Source organism: Seriola dumerili, unplaced genomic scaffold, assembly GCF_002260705.1.
Source record: "Seriola dumerili isolate Sdu_G_001 unplaced genomic scaffold, Sdu_1.0 BDQW01000047.1, whole genome shotgun sequence".
Classification (NCBI taxonomy): domain Eukaryota; kingdom Metazoa; phylum Chordata; class Actinopteri; order Carangiformes; family Carangidae; genus Seriola; species Seriola dumerili.
The window spans coordinates 1,384,873-1,397,427 of record NW_019174302.1 but is presented as its reverse complement, the minus strand read 5'-3'; the positions used below and the strand labels follow the sequence as shown (position 1 = coordinate 1,397,427).

The following is a 12,555-nucleotide window of genomic DNA, read 5'->3' as shown; positions in this document are numbered from 1 at the left end:
ACAAAACACACACACACACACACACACACACACACACACACACACACACAGACACACACTCACACACCCTGTCTACATGTCTAACCATACTTGCTAGTGTTCCCTGTTCCTCCTTTGTTTCTGCTCTAGACTTTCAGTGTTGGGGGGGGGTCATGCAGGAGGGGGGGGGGGGGGTAGAGGATCTGTTTACAAAACACACCATCATGTGCTGATCCCAGTTTCCCTCAGACGTCTAGAGAAAAGTTCAGAGGACGAGCAAACAGGAAAGAAGTAGTGCCATGTGTGTCGAGTGACAAAGGTAGTTTACTTACTTTACTTTACTTGACTTTAGTTAGATGGTGCTTTCAGTGTGTGCCTGACTGATGGTGTGAACGTGTGTGGTATGGGTGGGGTTGGTGGGGGGCCTGGGTGGGGGTGGGCCTGCGGGGGCCCACGCAGTTCTGCTGCTCACTGAGCAGAGTGGTGGTCTCTCCCGGCCCGTTCTCGGGGCCGGCAGAGGGCGGGGACGGCTGGGACTTGGAGGACAGTGTCGGGTGAGGGTTGAGGGTGCACGGTGCCGTACTCATGGAGGACGGGGGGGTTTGGGAGAGGGAGGTGTGGTTGCTCGGAGGCGGGGTGGCCTGCGGCAGAGACTGGCTCGGCCTGCGGCTGGAGGAGGAGGAGGAGGAGGTGGTGTGGGGCAGGGTGGTGCGGCTGCCCGGCGGCGTCGGCTGAACGTTAGACGGCGGGCGCTTAACGGGAGGCGTGGCCAGCGGCAGTGGAATGCGCGTCCCCGGTGGCGTCACAGGCGGCAAAGAGACAGACGTGTCCAGACGAGCGTGGCTGCCCTCTGGAGACTGCGGCGAGCTGTCCAGCCGGGACGCCAGGAGACCGTTCTGGTACTGAGCACGAGTGACCTGAGGGGGGGCGACACAACAATGTTAGTATCGGAAAAGAAATCATTTGGATTTTATTATATTTTAATATAGTTAATAATAATATAATCAAATAGTTAATAGTTCATTATCCCTTCATTACCTGCGAGTTCAGAAATCTACCTTTTTCCTGACGTCTCTAAAATAACGTTGACAACAGCACATCACTATGACGACTATGAGTCATAACTTCAAAAGGAAAACGACTGTCAGTCTCCATCAAACTACTCACGTGAGATGAAGCAACAATTTACTGGAATATAGTTGAACTTTTTTAATTTAATTAAATAAATAAATATCTATATATTAAAAAATTTGCAATATAAATAAATAATAATCTGGCAGCAGTGCTCATTAAATTAATGGCACGAAAAAATGTATGTGTGCTGGTTAGTTAGTTACGAATGGAAACTCTTATGAAATACTATCGCCACATTTTAGTTTATCTTCACTTAAAGCTCCTCCAGTGTAAAGGCCTCTGTCCATGTGTAGTGTGATTATAGATCAGCTCTAGCTTCTATATTAATACTGTGAAAGTATCAAAGCCTCAGTCCACAGAGAAATGCACACAGCCTGTATTCAGAAACTGAGCCTTAAAACCAGCCGTCAGGACTTCTGGAACTTTGTGATGTCACAACAAAACAGTCAGCAGTCAGCCAATCCGAAGAGAGGCTCAGAGCCTCCTCTCTTCTGATTGGCTCACCGACCTGTTGTTACTAGAGCTCCAGAGAGAAGCCTGAGAGAGGAGATGTGAAACTACACTGAGATGGTTTTTATATCTTCTGATGGATCAACACTTCAGATAAAACACAGAAGAAAAAAAACAGACATAATAAAGACAAAATAATGTTAATTCATAATAAATATTTTGCATAAAAGGAAAATATACACAGCTGCTGTTGTTCAGGGACTCTGGGGTCTTAACTCCGCACATCCTCCAGTCTTATAAACTGACCTGGGATCAGTTAAAGGAGAGTTACCTTGACAAACTGCAGGTCTGTGAGAGCTCGTACACAGAAGTCTGGTATGTACTGGAAGGGCGTTCCTGGGATCTGAGTGATGCTCCCGCCGACGGAGCCGCTCTCTGGAGCGCGCTCAGTGCAGCTCAGAGACGCCGAGCGGTTGAGGTTGCCCCCGTGTGACGGAGAACGGAACTCTGGGATTGACAGAGAAGAGAGTGAGGGTGAGGTCGCAACAAAAGAAGAAGAAATGGAGATCACACACACACACACTTAAAGCAGGAAAACACACCAAGCAACAACAGAGAACAATGATTGAGTCAGAAAACAGGGAGAAAATGAAATCAGCCCACTGATGATGACGATGGTGAAGAGCTGAGGGCACGACGAACACACTGCAACACACACACACAAACACACACATTAACGTCGATGAGATGAGATTAGTTAATGCCACAAACATGCCATGTGACGAGGCAAAGTGCATCGTTTGAGCATTTTACGGCCACGGCGGGACAGTCTGAGCTCAGAGGAGGAACCTCTCTCATTGGCTGGTTTTAGTGATGTCATGGAGGTGGTGACGTAAGGGGGGGGGGCAGGAAAGCATCCCTATGCTCTGTCTTGGAGGGTTGTGTTAGAGGACGGAGACGCCGGTGATGATCAGAGAACGACAGTTTAAAAGGAGGTGGGAGGTACGGAAGAACATTTGTGCCAAAAAGGAATAGTTTGACACTCTGGGAGTTGTGCTTATTAGCTGAGAGTGAGATGAGACGATCGATACTTCCTTCATGTCTGTGTGGCAACTTTGGAGCTACAGCCGGCAGCTAATTAGCTTAGCTTAGCTTAGCTTAATATGAAGGCTGAAAATAGAGGAAAAGAAAAAACAAAATCAACCCAGCAGCACCTTTATAGCTCACTAATTTGTTGACATTATCTTTTTTGTTTCTGTTTGAATAAACAAACAAGGTACGTTGTGTTTATTAGAGGTTAGATGCTAAGCTAAGCTAACTGTAGCTTCATATTTAGCGCACAGACATGAAAGGTTTCGTTCTTCTCATCCAGCTCTCGGAAAGAAAGAAAGAAAATGAGCTTAAGTCTCTAAATGACGAACTATTCCTTTAACCGAAGGTCTACAGTCAGATGATCCGTCTCCTCCTGTTGATACGTCACAGGAGTTGTGATCAATATCTGACCGTAGATCAGTGGTTACGGGGGGGGTGGGGGTGGTGACAGGGTTAACAAATTAGGAGCATCCAGAACCCCGTCCAGCAAGGTCCTCCCACTCTCCTCACGGTGTAATGATGCAAGACTGGGAGGAAACACCTGCCTCCATCCTCACCTGTGCAGCTGAACCGAGTGCGTGCAAAGACTATTAATTACAGACTAATCAATTATAGTGTTGATTAATCAGTTATCTGACGGAACAGAAATGTGATGATTCTGAAAGTCTTAGTCAGAGATTTCAGCTGCATCTGAGAACATCATGTTTACTTCCATCCACTGACAATCTTATTTTCCAAATTAGTATTAATTTTAATATCTAACTATTAATATTTCAGGTCATTTATCAGGCAGTAATTCTGTAGCTCAGTGCTGAGGATTCGCTGCTTTCCTCCATTTTAAATGTTTGTAACTTCAACGTCTCTCGTTTTTAAACTGCACTTGAAGATGGATTGTAGGAAAATTAGATTTTCACTATTAAACCATGTGATGAAAACAAAAAGAAATAGTATTGACAGACTAGCGGATACTTGAAACAATTACTCTTCATCAACACTAAAACAGAAACAAGAAAATGACTTAGATTCTCCATTTTAAATAACAAAACACCAAAATATCAGATTTTTCAAAGTAAAAACTCCCAGCTCTACAAACCATGAAACTATCAGACAGGCCTTTGTTTTTAATCTTCATTCTGAGTGAGGTCAAAGGTCATGCAAAGGGCGTCTGGCTCAGAGAAGCAGAAGAATGTTAAAAGCCAAATTAACTATGAAAAACTGAAGCTACATCTGTCTGTATTCTTGTACTTGCTGGATCAGGGCTCTGAAGATGATGAAAAAAAATGTATAAAATGGTAAAATCGGATTAAAAGAGGACCCCCCCCACTTCCCCCTCCCTCCTCCCTCCCTCCCTCCTCCGGCCCATGTGAGTGTTTACCTGGGAAACGAGAGAACAGAGAAAACCTCTTAAGAGAGAGGCGTCGTGGAGGGGGGGACGCCACTGACGGGGAGAGAGGAGGGGTGACGGCTGAGAGAGAGGAGGGGGGAGGGAGGGGGCAGAGAGAGAGAGAGAGAGAGAGAGGAGCTGGTTTATTTGTGTAGATCACATTTCCTGCTGGAGGTCGAGCGCAGCGCTTCAGGTGGAAGGTTTATATTTTTACTCGGCAGCTGATTCCTAATCCTACAACACATCTGAGTTTATCAGTAGAAGTAAGGAAGCACCTCACTTACCTGCTACATAATGTCCTAGTTACATTTTCTTATTATTTACCTTATAATTAAAACCACGATGCTCAGGCCTTTCTGGGAAATAACAGCTAAAATAACAGACACATTTTAGGAAATTATAAGGGAAGTTTCCTGGAAATAAGATGGAATATTTGGGACCCGTGATATAAAGCGTTACCGGTTCTTCTAACAGAGGAGGTTAAGTTAAAATCCGAGGACTGGTATTTTATATTTATTGTTCTTTTATCCGTTTTTATACTCGGCTGTTTTTCTTTTTTAACTAACATGCACCAATCAGGAATAGCACTCCTCATTTCATTGTATTCTAAAAGCAATGACAATAAAGGCTTTCTATTCTGTTCTATTCTGAAACTGCAGGCTGGGACTTTAGGATGAGACATGGTGACGTGTTTGACGTAAACATCTGAAGCTGCACATGCACAGACACTGAGCTGCACAATGTTCATAATAACATGAAGCACAGAGAGAAGAACAGAAACAGGTCGACAGAGAAGAAGAAGAAGAAGAAGAAGAAGAGAAACATTTCATCAGCAGTAACGAGGTTGAACCACCAGGAGGCGCCAGAGCCACGACTTCATCACTGAGTCAGTAACTTCACCAAACAACCAAACAACATGATGCTGCCGGAGCTCCGACACTGTGGCCGTCTGAGCTGGGATTACATCATCCAACACCTGCCACCTTCTTTTATGTACAAGACACACACGACCTCACACACACACACACACACACACACACACACACTGACACACACACACACTGACATCACCTCCTCCTGTAGGTAAAAACCTGCATCACTGTCTGTGTGTGAACTCTGCATAATCAGAGACATGGAAAACAGCCTCTTATGTAACTGTGCGTTTGTTGTCTGTGTTCATGTTTGTCATCACGGCACGTCATCCGTTTCCCTGCCGACTGAACGCATCCACGTACAGATCACACTTTAAATTCATCATCAGTGACGTGAAGATAAAACATGAGCTGAAGTGTGTGACATTAAATATTTGTGGATTTTTAAGGGGAAAGAAAGATGTTGATTCCTGTTCCGAGGAAAAAGAAGTGAAAAGTTTCCCTAGTAAAATGACACTTGGTTCATGGGTCTCACGACAGATTCTTTAAAGTACGGCAGCCGTTTGTCACATACTTAGTTAACGAACTGTAAATGGATCTATCTCCTGTCAAAACAGCTGGAAATGTGACTGTAACCACAACCTTTGTTTGTGTTGTCTGTCTTGTGTAACTGTCCATTTTGAATATGGTTTGTTTTAATTTGCAGTTGATGTATTTGCTGTATCATGTATCTGTTGTTGATCATCGTTTGTACATCATGCGTACCGATATTCAAATAAAGAAAGTGGTCAAGAAAAATAACACTTGGTGTGACCTGATTACAGAGTCCGAGCTCTCTGTCCCCACGTTTCCTGTCGGCCTTCACTGTCCTGTCAAATTAAGGCATAAAAATGTCCAAAAAAATGACTTCAAAGCTTTTGTTATTGCAGATTCTGCAGGTTTTTTCTAAACTCAGCCGGCTCTAAAAAAACAGATGATTAAACATTTTTTGAAATGACACTAAAAGTCACTGAGTGTGAAATGGACTTCATGGCCCAAAGCTCAAAGAAACATTTAATAATCTGCTCTTTTTTTTAAAAGAGTTAGATGAGATGTCACTCTCACGTCTGTGGTTAGCATAGCTTAGCGTCCCGACTGGAAACTGAGGGGAAGGGTTATCCTGGAGTTTTATGAGGTCGCACTGACCTTGACCTTTGACCTGTGACCACTGTGCCAATATGTCAATTATCACTTTAACTACAGTAACTGTCCCAGACGTTTGCCTCCGTCCTCTATCCATCCCAGAAACAAGGAAGGAAAACAAACCACCAACACGGCCATCTTTACCCATCATGCACCAGACAGAGAGCGGTGAAGTGGTTCCTGTCTATTCTAATCAAACTGCATGTCAGTCCTTTCAAAATAAAAACAGTCTCATCTGCAAACTAGATTTTTTTGTATTTTTGAAAGAGTTATATCGTGTTTATGTGTGTGTGTGTGTGTGTGTGTGTGTGTGTGTGTGTGTGTGTGTGTACTGTCTTACCCAGTGACGGTGTACTTAGAGCCATGACTCCATAATATGAGAACGGGCCGGTTTCAAACTTCATGTTTTCATTTCCAGCTTCCACCTCCACTCGCCCCTGAAACACACACACACACACACACACATACACACACACACACACACACACACACACACACACACACACACACACATAGACAGGAGGACATTTTGTTTAATAAGCTCATTATTATCCGACAGTGCAAATTACATCTGTGTGTTTGTGTGCGTCCTCTCCTGTGGCAGTAACACAAACACTTTGACATCCCATAAATATTACATTCTGCCACAGGGGCACCAGTCCAGGGTCCAGTATCTCTTTACCACACACACACACACACACACACACACACACACACACACACACAGTGGAAGAGGAGCAGCTGTGCTCAGGTTGCATCCTGAGTGTCTGCGGTCACTTTATCCACACCTCAGGTGTCGACAACAAAACCTGTGTGTTCTCTCACTCTCTCACACACACACACACACACACACACACACACACACACACACACTCACTGAGAGATCACAGTAAACAAATAAATATAACACCCACTTATCTACAGTTTCCATCCAACCCTGGACGTCCTGTTTGTGAACTACGGTGGCCCAGACAGGTCAACACAATGCAAGAGGCACTACACAACACAAATTGTGGCTTTTGTATTTGTGGTGACCCTTCTGGGCCACCGTAGTTTATCAGACTCAAGGTTAAATAACAGGAACACAAAGTACGATACCTCGACATGAGGATTTATTACAGGTGTTAGTTTTAACCAGCTGTACCTAATAAACTGCTCACTGAGAGTGTGTACATGCAGCTAAATGCACATAGTCACCGTTTTCTGAAAATCATGTCTGCAAAGAGTTTATAATAAAAAATAATAATACATTTAATTTATAGGCGCCTTTCAAGACCCTCAAGGACGGTAAATAATAATATGCAAATCCAAGACATAAGATACAGAATAAAGGAGAATAAATATAATAACATAAAAATAAATATGATGAAACTGTGGTACTGGAGTTTAACAGAACTGGCACGTTTGAAGAGGTGTGTTATAAACTGTAATTAATGGATTTATTAATGACTAACACATCAATTACTCATTCTTTATAGGTCAGTTATAAGTCATTAATAAGAGCTCATTTTGGGTTGCCAGGTTGTGGAAAATCCTCCTCCAGCACTGAACACTTGAATCTTTCCAGCTCTTTAGTTCATTAGAGCGGCAGTTTGACCGTTTGTTTATCTTCTGACAATAAACATTAATAAACTGTTTATCAACATTATTGTGTATTTACTTCATGTCAACGTTAAAACTCTTTATTCTCTTTATTCCTTTATTTCATTTGAGGCAGTTTACGACATAATGCAGCTCTGTAACTAATCACTGTATTTATGGTTTATTCATATTTTATTTCATTTGATCGAATCTTTATTTTCTTCCATGTGACTGATTTCATTCTGGTTTTTATTGATTTTTTTATTGACTGTTGTGCCTCGTTTACCTGGCTGATACATATTAAAAAGTACATGTAAGGTACTTTACGTGTGTGTGTGTGTGTGTGTGTGTGTGTGTGTGTGTGTGTGTGTGTGTTGAGCGTCCTCCCTCCCTGCCTCTTTGTTCTCCTCCTCTTCCTGGTGCAGAGGAGGGATTTACTGACTGACAGCGTCTCTCCTCTCCTCTTCTTCTCTTCCCTCCATCTCTTACTCTCGTCCTCTAACTCCTCTCCTCTCTTTCCGTCTCATCGTTCGCCGCCTCTCCTCATCATCTGCTTTTCCCCTCTTCCATCCTCCTTAACCCTTCGATCCCCTCCCCTCTTATGTAAGAGGATGTATTAGTGAAGGTCGAGCAGCGTGAGGAGGAGCCCCTCTGACACGGGTGGGGGGGGGGGTGGGGGGCTTCCACCAGACGGAGACAAAGACGACTCATTATACTGTAATTATAATCCTGGATCAGTCGTCTTCTATTATTCTATGATTGATGTTTATTAACAGAGACATATTTGATTTATTCCTCTATAATCTTTCAAGGACGTTTTATTTTGAAACTTTCCTGCTTCCTGTGCTTAACACTAGAGATACACATATATTCAGATCCTTGAGTCCACGTGGACATTTGTGCCAGATGTGCTGAAATTCTCTCCAGCTGTTCCTGACATAAATGGGACGAAGGTGAGGTCGCAGTGGCCTTGACCTTTGACCTTTGACCACCAAATTCTAAATCAGTTCATCCTCGAGTCTGAGTGAATGTTTCTAAAAAAACTGAAGAAATTCCCTCAACGTGTTACTGAGAACTGACTCAAAACCTCCTCAGTGGTGGTGTGACCAGGAGCTCATTCTTAATAGATATGTCAAGTTATTGATGATCAATCACTTTGTAATCAGAATCAGAATCAGGTTTTCACATACGAGGAATTTACTTTGGTGTTTCAGTCCAAAACAATAAACGTAAAAGAAGAAAAAGAAATAAAGAAAGATGAAGCAAAGGTCAGAGAGCTTAAATATAAACAGAAACATTTTAGAATAAAATGGATTCCCTGAACGTGACGGTAAATTAATGTAAAAGAACAAAGACGTCAGTGATTCTTTAATCACCTTCAGTCAGGCGATTCTTAAAAAGGTCGACGCGTTTAGCACCTGCATGTGAGTTAATACCGCCTCCAGACTGACGCAGCGACCTGGAATAAACCTGTGTTTGTCACCAGTTTAAAACAGGTCAACCTGCGTTATCCAATCGGACTCCATTAGGACCCGGCCACGGACACGTTAAAGACGGGAACCAGCTGCTCCGATCTTCATCTACACTACAGTCATGAGCAAACATGATGTATTCTAACAGTGTGTGTGTGTGTGTGTGTGTGTGTGTGTGTGTGTGTGTGTGTGTGTGTGTGTGTGTGTGTGTGTGTACCTGCAGAATGAGGACGAAGTAGTCCACAGGTTTACCCCTCTGGTATAGGAAGTGCAGCGGCGAGCGTTTGTCGTTTTCGTTGAACTTGACTTCCTGGATGACGTCTGGGTGTCTGAGGATCCTCAGTAAGACTTTCTCTGTGATCTGGAACGGGCTGAACAGGCTCACCTCTGTCGGGGGGGCAAGGGGGGGGGGGGGGTTGTCGGAAGAAAACAAACAAACAAAATAAACAAACAAAAATTAAGTTAATGAGAATGAAAGCCAATATTATTATATATTATTATTATAATATTAATATATATACATCTACTGACTGACACGTTCTCATGTATTTTTGTCATTATTATTATTTTAATTAATTAATTAATTTCTGTTGTTCTTGTATTTTATTATTTTTTTAGTTGTTTGTTTTTCAATTAAATAGGAAAACGAATTTCTTTGTGCATTTAAAATCAAGATACATTTTCACAAAGATAAACACCAACAGATTATTTAGGTCTTTCAGAAACTTCACTCCAGCGTCACCGTGTGTCCGGGGTTAATCGCTGGTCTGCTGAGCAGCTGTGAGATTAGCCCCCGCCCCCTCAGAGCTCACCTGTGGCCAGGAAACGATGAGCCGCCAACATGAGCTGAGGAGAGATCTTCACCTTACTGTCGCTGTCATGTTTGAAGGCAGAGAAGTCCCGTTTGCTTTTGTTGGGATCCACCTTCTTCCTGTTCCTGTTATCAGCTGCAGAAGGAAGAAAGAAAGAAAGAAAAAGAAAGAAAGAAAGAAAGAAAGAAAAAGAAAGAAAGAAAGAAAGAAAGAAAGAAAGAAAGAAAGAAAGAAAGGGTGTCAACAATAACCCCCTCTAAAACCACAACTTCTCCTTTTTTAAACTTTACTTTATCGCATTAAGCCAGGCTAGCTGTTTCCACTTGTTTCCAGTGTTTATGCTAAGCTACGCTAACTAGCCGCTGTCTGTAGCTTCACAGAATGACATCGTCTCAGTTTCTCCAGCGTCGTCACGATTTGCTGCTTCTCTCTGTTTTACTGTGAACGGAGTCTCTTGGACTTCTGGAACATTTGAAGATGTTATTTTTTTGACAGTTTCATTATTTCTTTTGTCATACAGACAAATCGATTAGTCAATTAAATGAAAAACTAATCGACCGATTAATCGATAATGAAAATAATTGTTAGTTTGCAGCCCTGGTTTATAACAGTGTCAGACTTTAAAGACCCCCCCCCCCCCATCACTGCTTCTACCATGGAGTGTGTGTTTACATCTGTATCTGTGTCTCGTTCGCTGACTCACTGTAAAGGTCGGATTCATCCAGGATCTCTGACTTGATGATCTCCTCGATGACGTCCTCCAAGGTGACCAATCCCAGCACCTCGTAGAAAGGATCTCCCTCCCCCTCGTTGTTCACTTTCTGGACGATGGCCAGGTGGGATTTACCTGGCGAGGAGAGCGAGAGAGAGAGAGAGAGAGAGAGAGAGAGAGAGAGACGGGAGAGAGAGAGAGCTGAAGGTTACCACCAGCCGTGAGAACACTGCTGAAAAGTGTGGATTCGACATTTTAGGATTTTATCCTCCACACACTCTGTGAAGAACTCAACTGCCAGGAAAGTAGGGCAGCATCAAACACGAGTGGGGGGTGGTGAGTGGGTGGTGGGGGTGGGGGGGGTGGGGTTCACTGCAGCTGCCTGCCTCCTAAACTTCAGCAGCTGCCCTTCAAACAGATTCAGCCCCCGCAACATGAAAACATCCTTTCTTGTTTCTGTGTTTGGGAGGCAGCGCCAGCGTCAGTCAGGCTGCCGTTGGATCTGTCAGTGGATTTATTCTTCCTTGCTGCGAGGACAGACTGACGCCTTAATATAGCCCCAACTGAACTAAGAGCTTTGGAGGGAAGAGAGTTGAGGAGGAAATGCCAAACCAGATGAAGAGGAGAGACTGGAGGGAGAGGCAGAGGAGGAGGAGGAGGAGGAGGAGAGCCGAGAGGGATGTGCAGAGAGAAAAGAGAAAACAACAGATTAATCCAGTCCTGCTCGGCGCCTGAGCTCGCCTCATTAAAACACCACATAAAACCGTTTGGCAACACACCTGACATGACGTGGACACCGACGGCTGCCAGTGAGAAAACACTATCAGGTCAACGGAGTCACAGTCACTGAGGCTTCACCACACCTTCATCTGTCTACATGTGTGTCGTATGTTGTGTGACGAGTCTCCAAACGTGTCCCAGTGACTCGGAGACGAACGCTCTGCTGTCGAGTCATGTGTCAGTTATTTTGTGTGTGACCGACACAAAAAAAATAATAAAAGAAGGAAAAAACGCTTTATTTTAAAAATCTAACCTGATGAAAAACCTGCAGGAAACTGAAAACAGTAAGACGTCTGCTCTCAATATATGTTTTTATATAATACACACACATGATGATGAAATAATCACCAACACCATGACTGAGTGTTTCCACCTTGAACTGCAGTGAACCCATGACGGTCGGATAAAAACAGATTCAGGGTTTCATACGTCACAAACCTCAGGAACCAATCCTGTCAACTTGTTGGGACGGGGGGGGGGTGGAGCTAAATCAACCTGAAACCTTCTCAGTAAAAAGAGAGAGAGTTAGCATTAGCAACTACTGCTAACACTGTGTCAGCACTGACAGTTACAAGCTAACAAAAACAAACAATAAAACAAATTAAAAAGATGTTAACTGTGCTAACTGTCAGTGGCTGACACAGTGTTAGCAGTAGTGCTAATGCTAACTCTCTCTCTTTTTACTGAGAAGTTTCAGGTATTGATTTTAGCCTCCACCCCCCCCCCGTCCCCACAAGTTGACAGGATTGAGTTCCTGAGGTTTGTGACGTATGAAAACCTGAATCTGGTTTTTTATCCACCGTTCATGGGTTCACTGCAGTTCAAGGTGGAACACTCAGTCATGAGTGTTGCGTGATTATTTCATACATATGATTGTATTATATAAAAACATCATTATTGAGAGCCAGACGTCTTACTGTTCAGTTCCTGCAGCGTCTTTCATCAGCGTTTAGATTTTTAAAATAAAAGCGTTTTTCTTCTTTTTATTATTTTTATTTGTTGTCGTCACACACAAAAGATAACTTCACACAATGACTTCGACAGCAGAGCGTCTGTACTCCGAAAGTCACTGAAGGACACGTCTAGGAGAAAACTCGCGTCTACA

The 12,555-nt window shown here is 43.3% G+C and overlaps 1 protein-coding gene across 1 annotated transcript in view; it reads right to left on the bottom strand.

Moving 5' to 3' along the window:
- Positions 1-331: 331 nt before the first annotated feature.
- Positions 332-12,555, bottom strand: part of LOC111217819 (metal transporter CNNM4-like) — a 29,707-nt gene continuing 17,483 nt past the window's right edge. Inside the window, exons 3-9 of the mRNA XM_022739798.1 lie at positions 9,959-10,093; positions 9,364-9,533; positions 6,434-6,530; positions 4,031-4,120; positions 1,895-2,070; positions 415-896; positions 332-371 (exon numbers count right to left, since the gene is read on the bottom strand). Of these exons, the coding sequence (XP_022595519.1) occupies positions 332-371; positions 415-896; positions 1,895-2,070; positions 4,031-4,120; positions 6,434-6,530; positions 9,364-9,533; positions 9,959-10,093 (1,190 nt within the window). The remainder of the gene's footprint in view (positions 372-414; positions 897-1,894; positions 2,071-4,030; positions 4,121-6,433; positions 6,531-9,363; positions 9,534-9,958; positions 10,094-12,555) is intronic.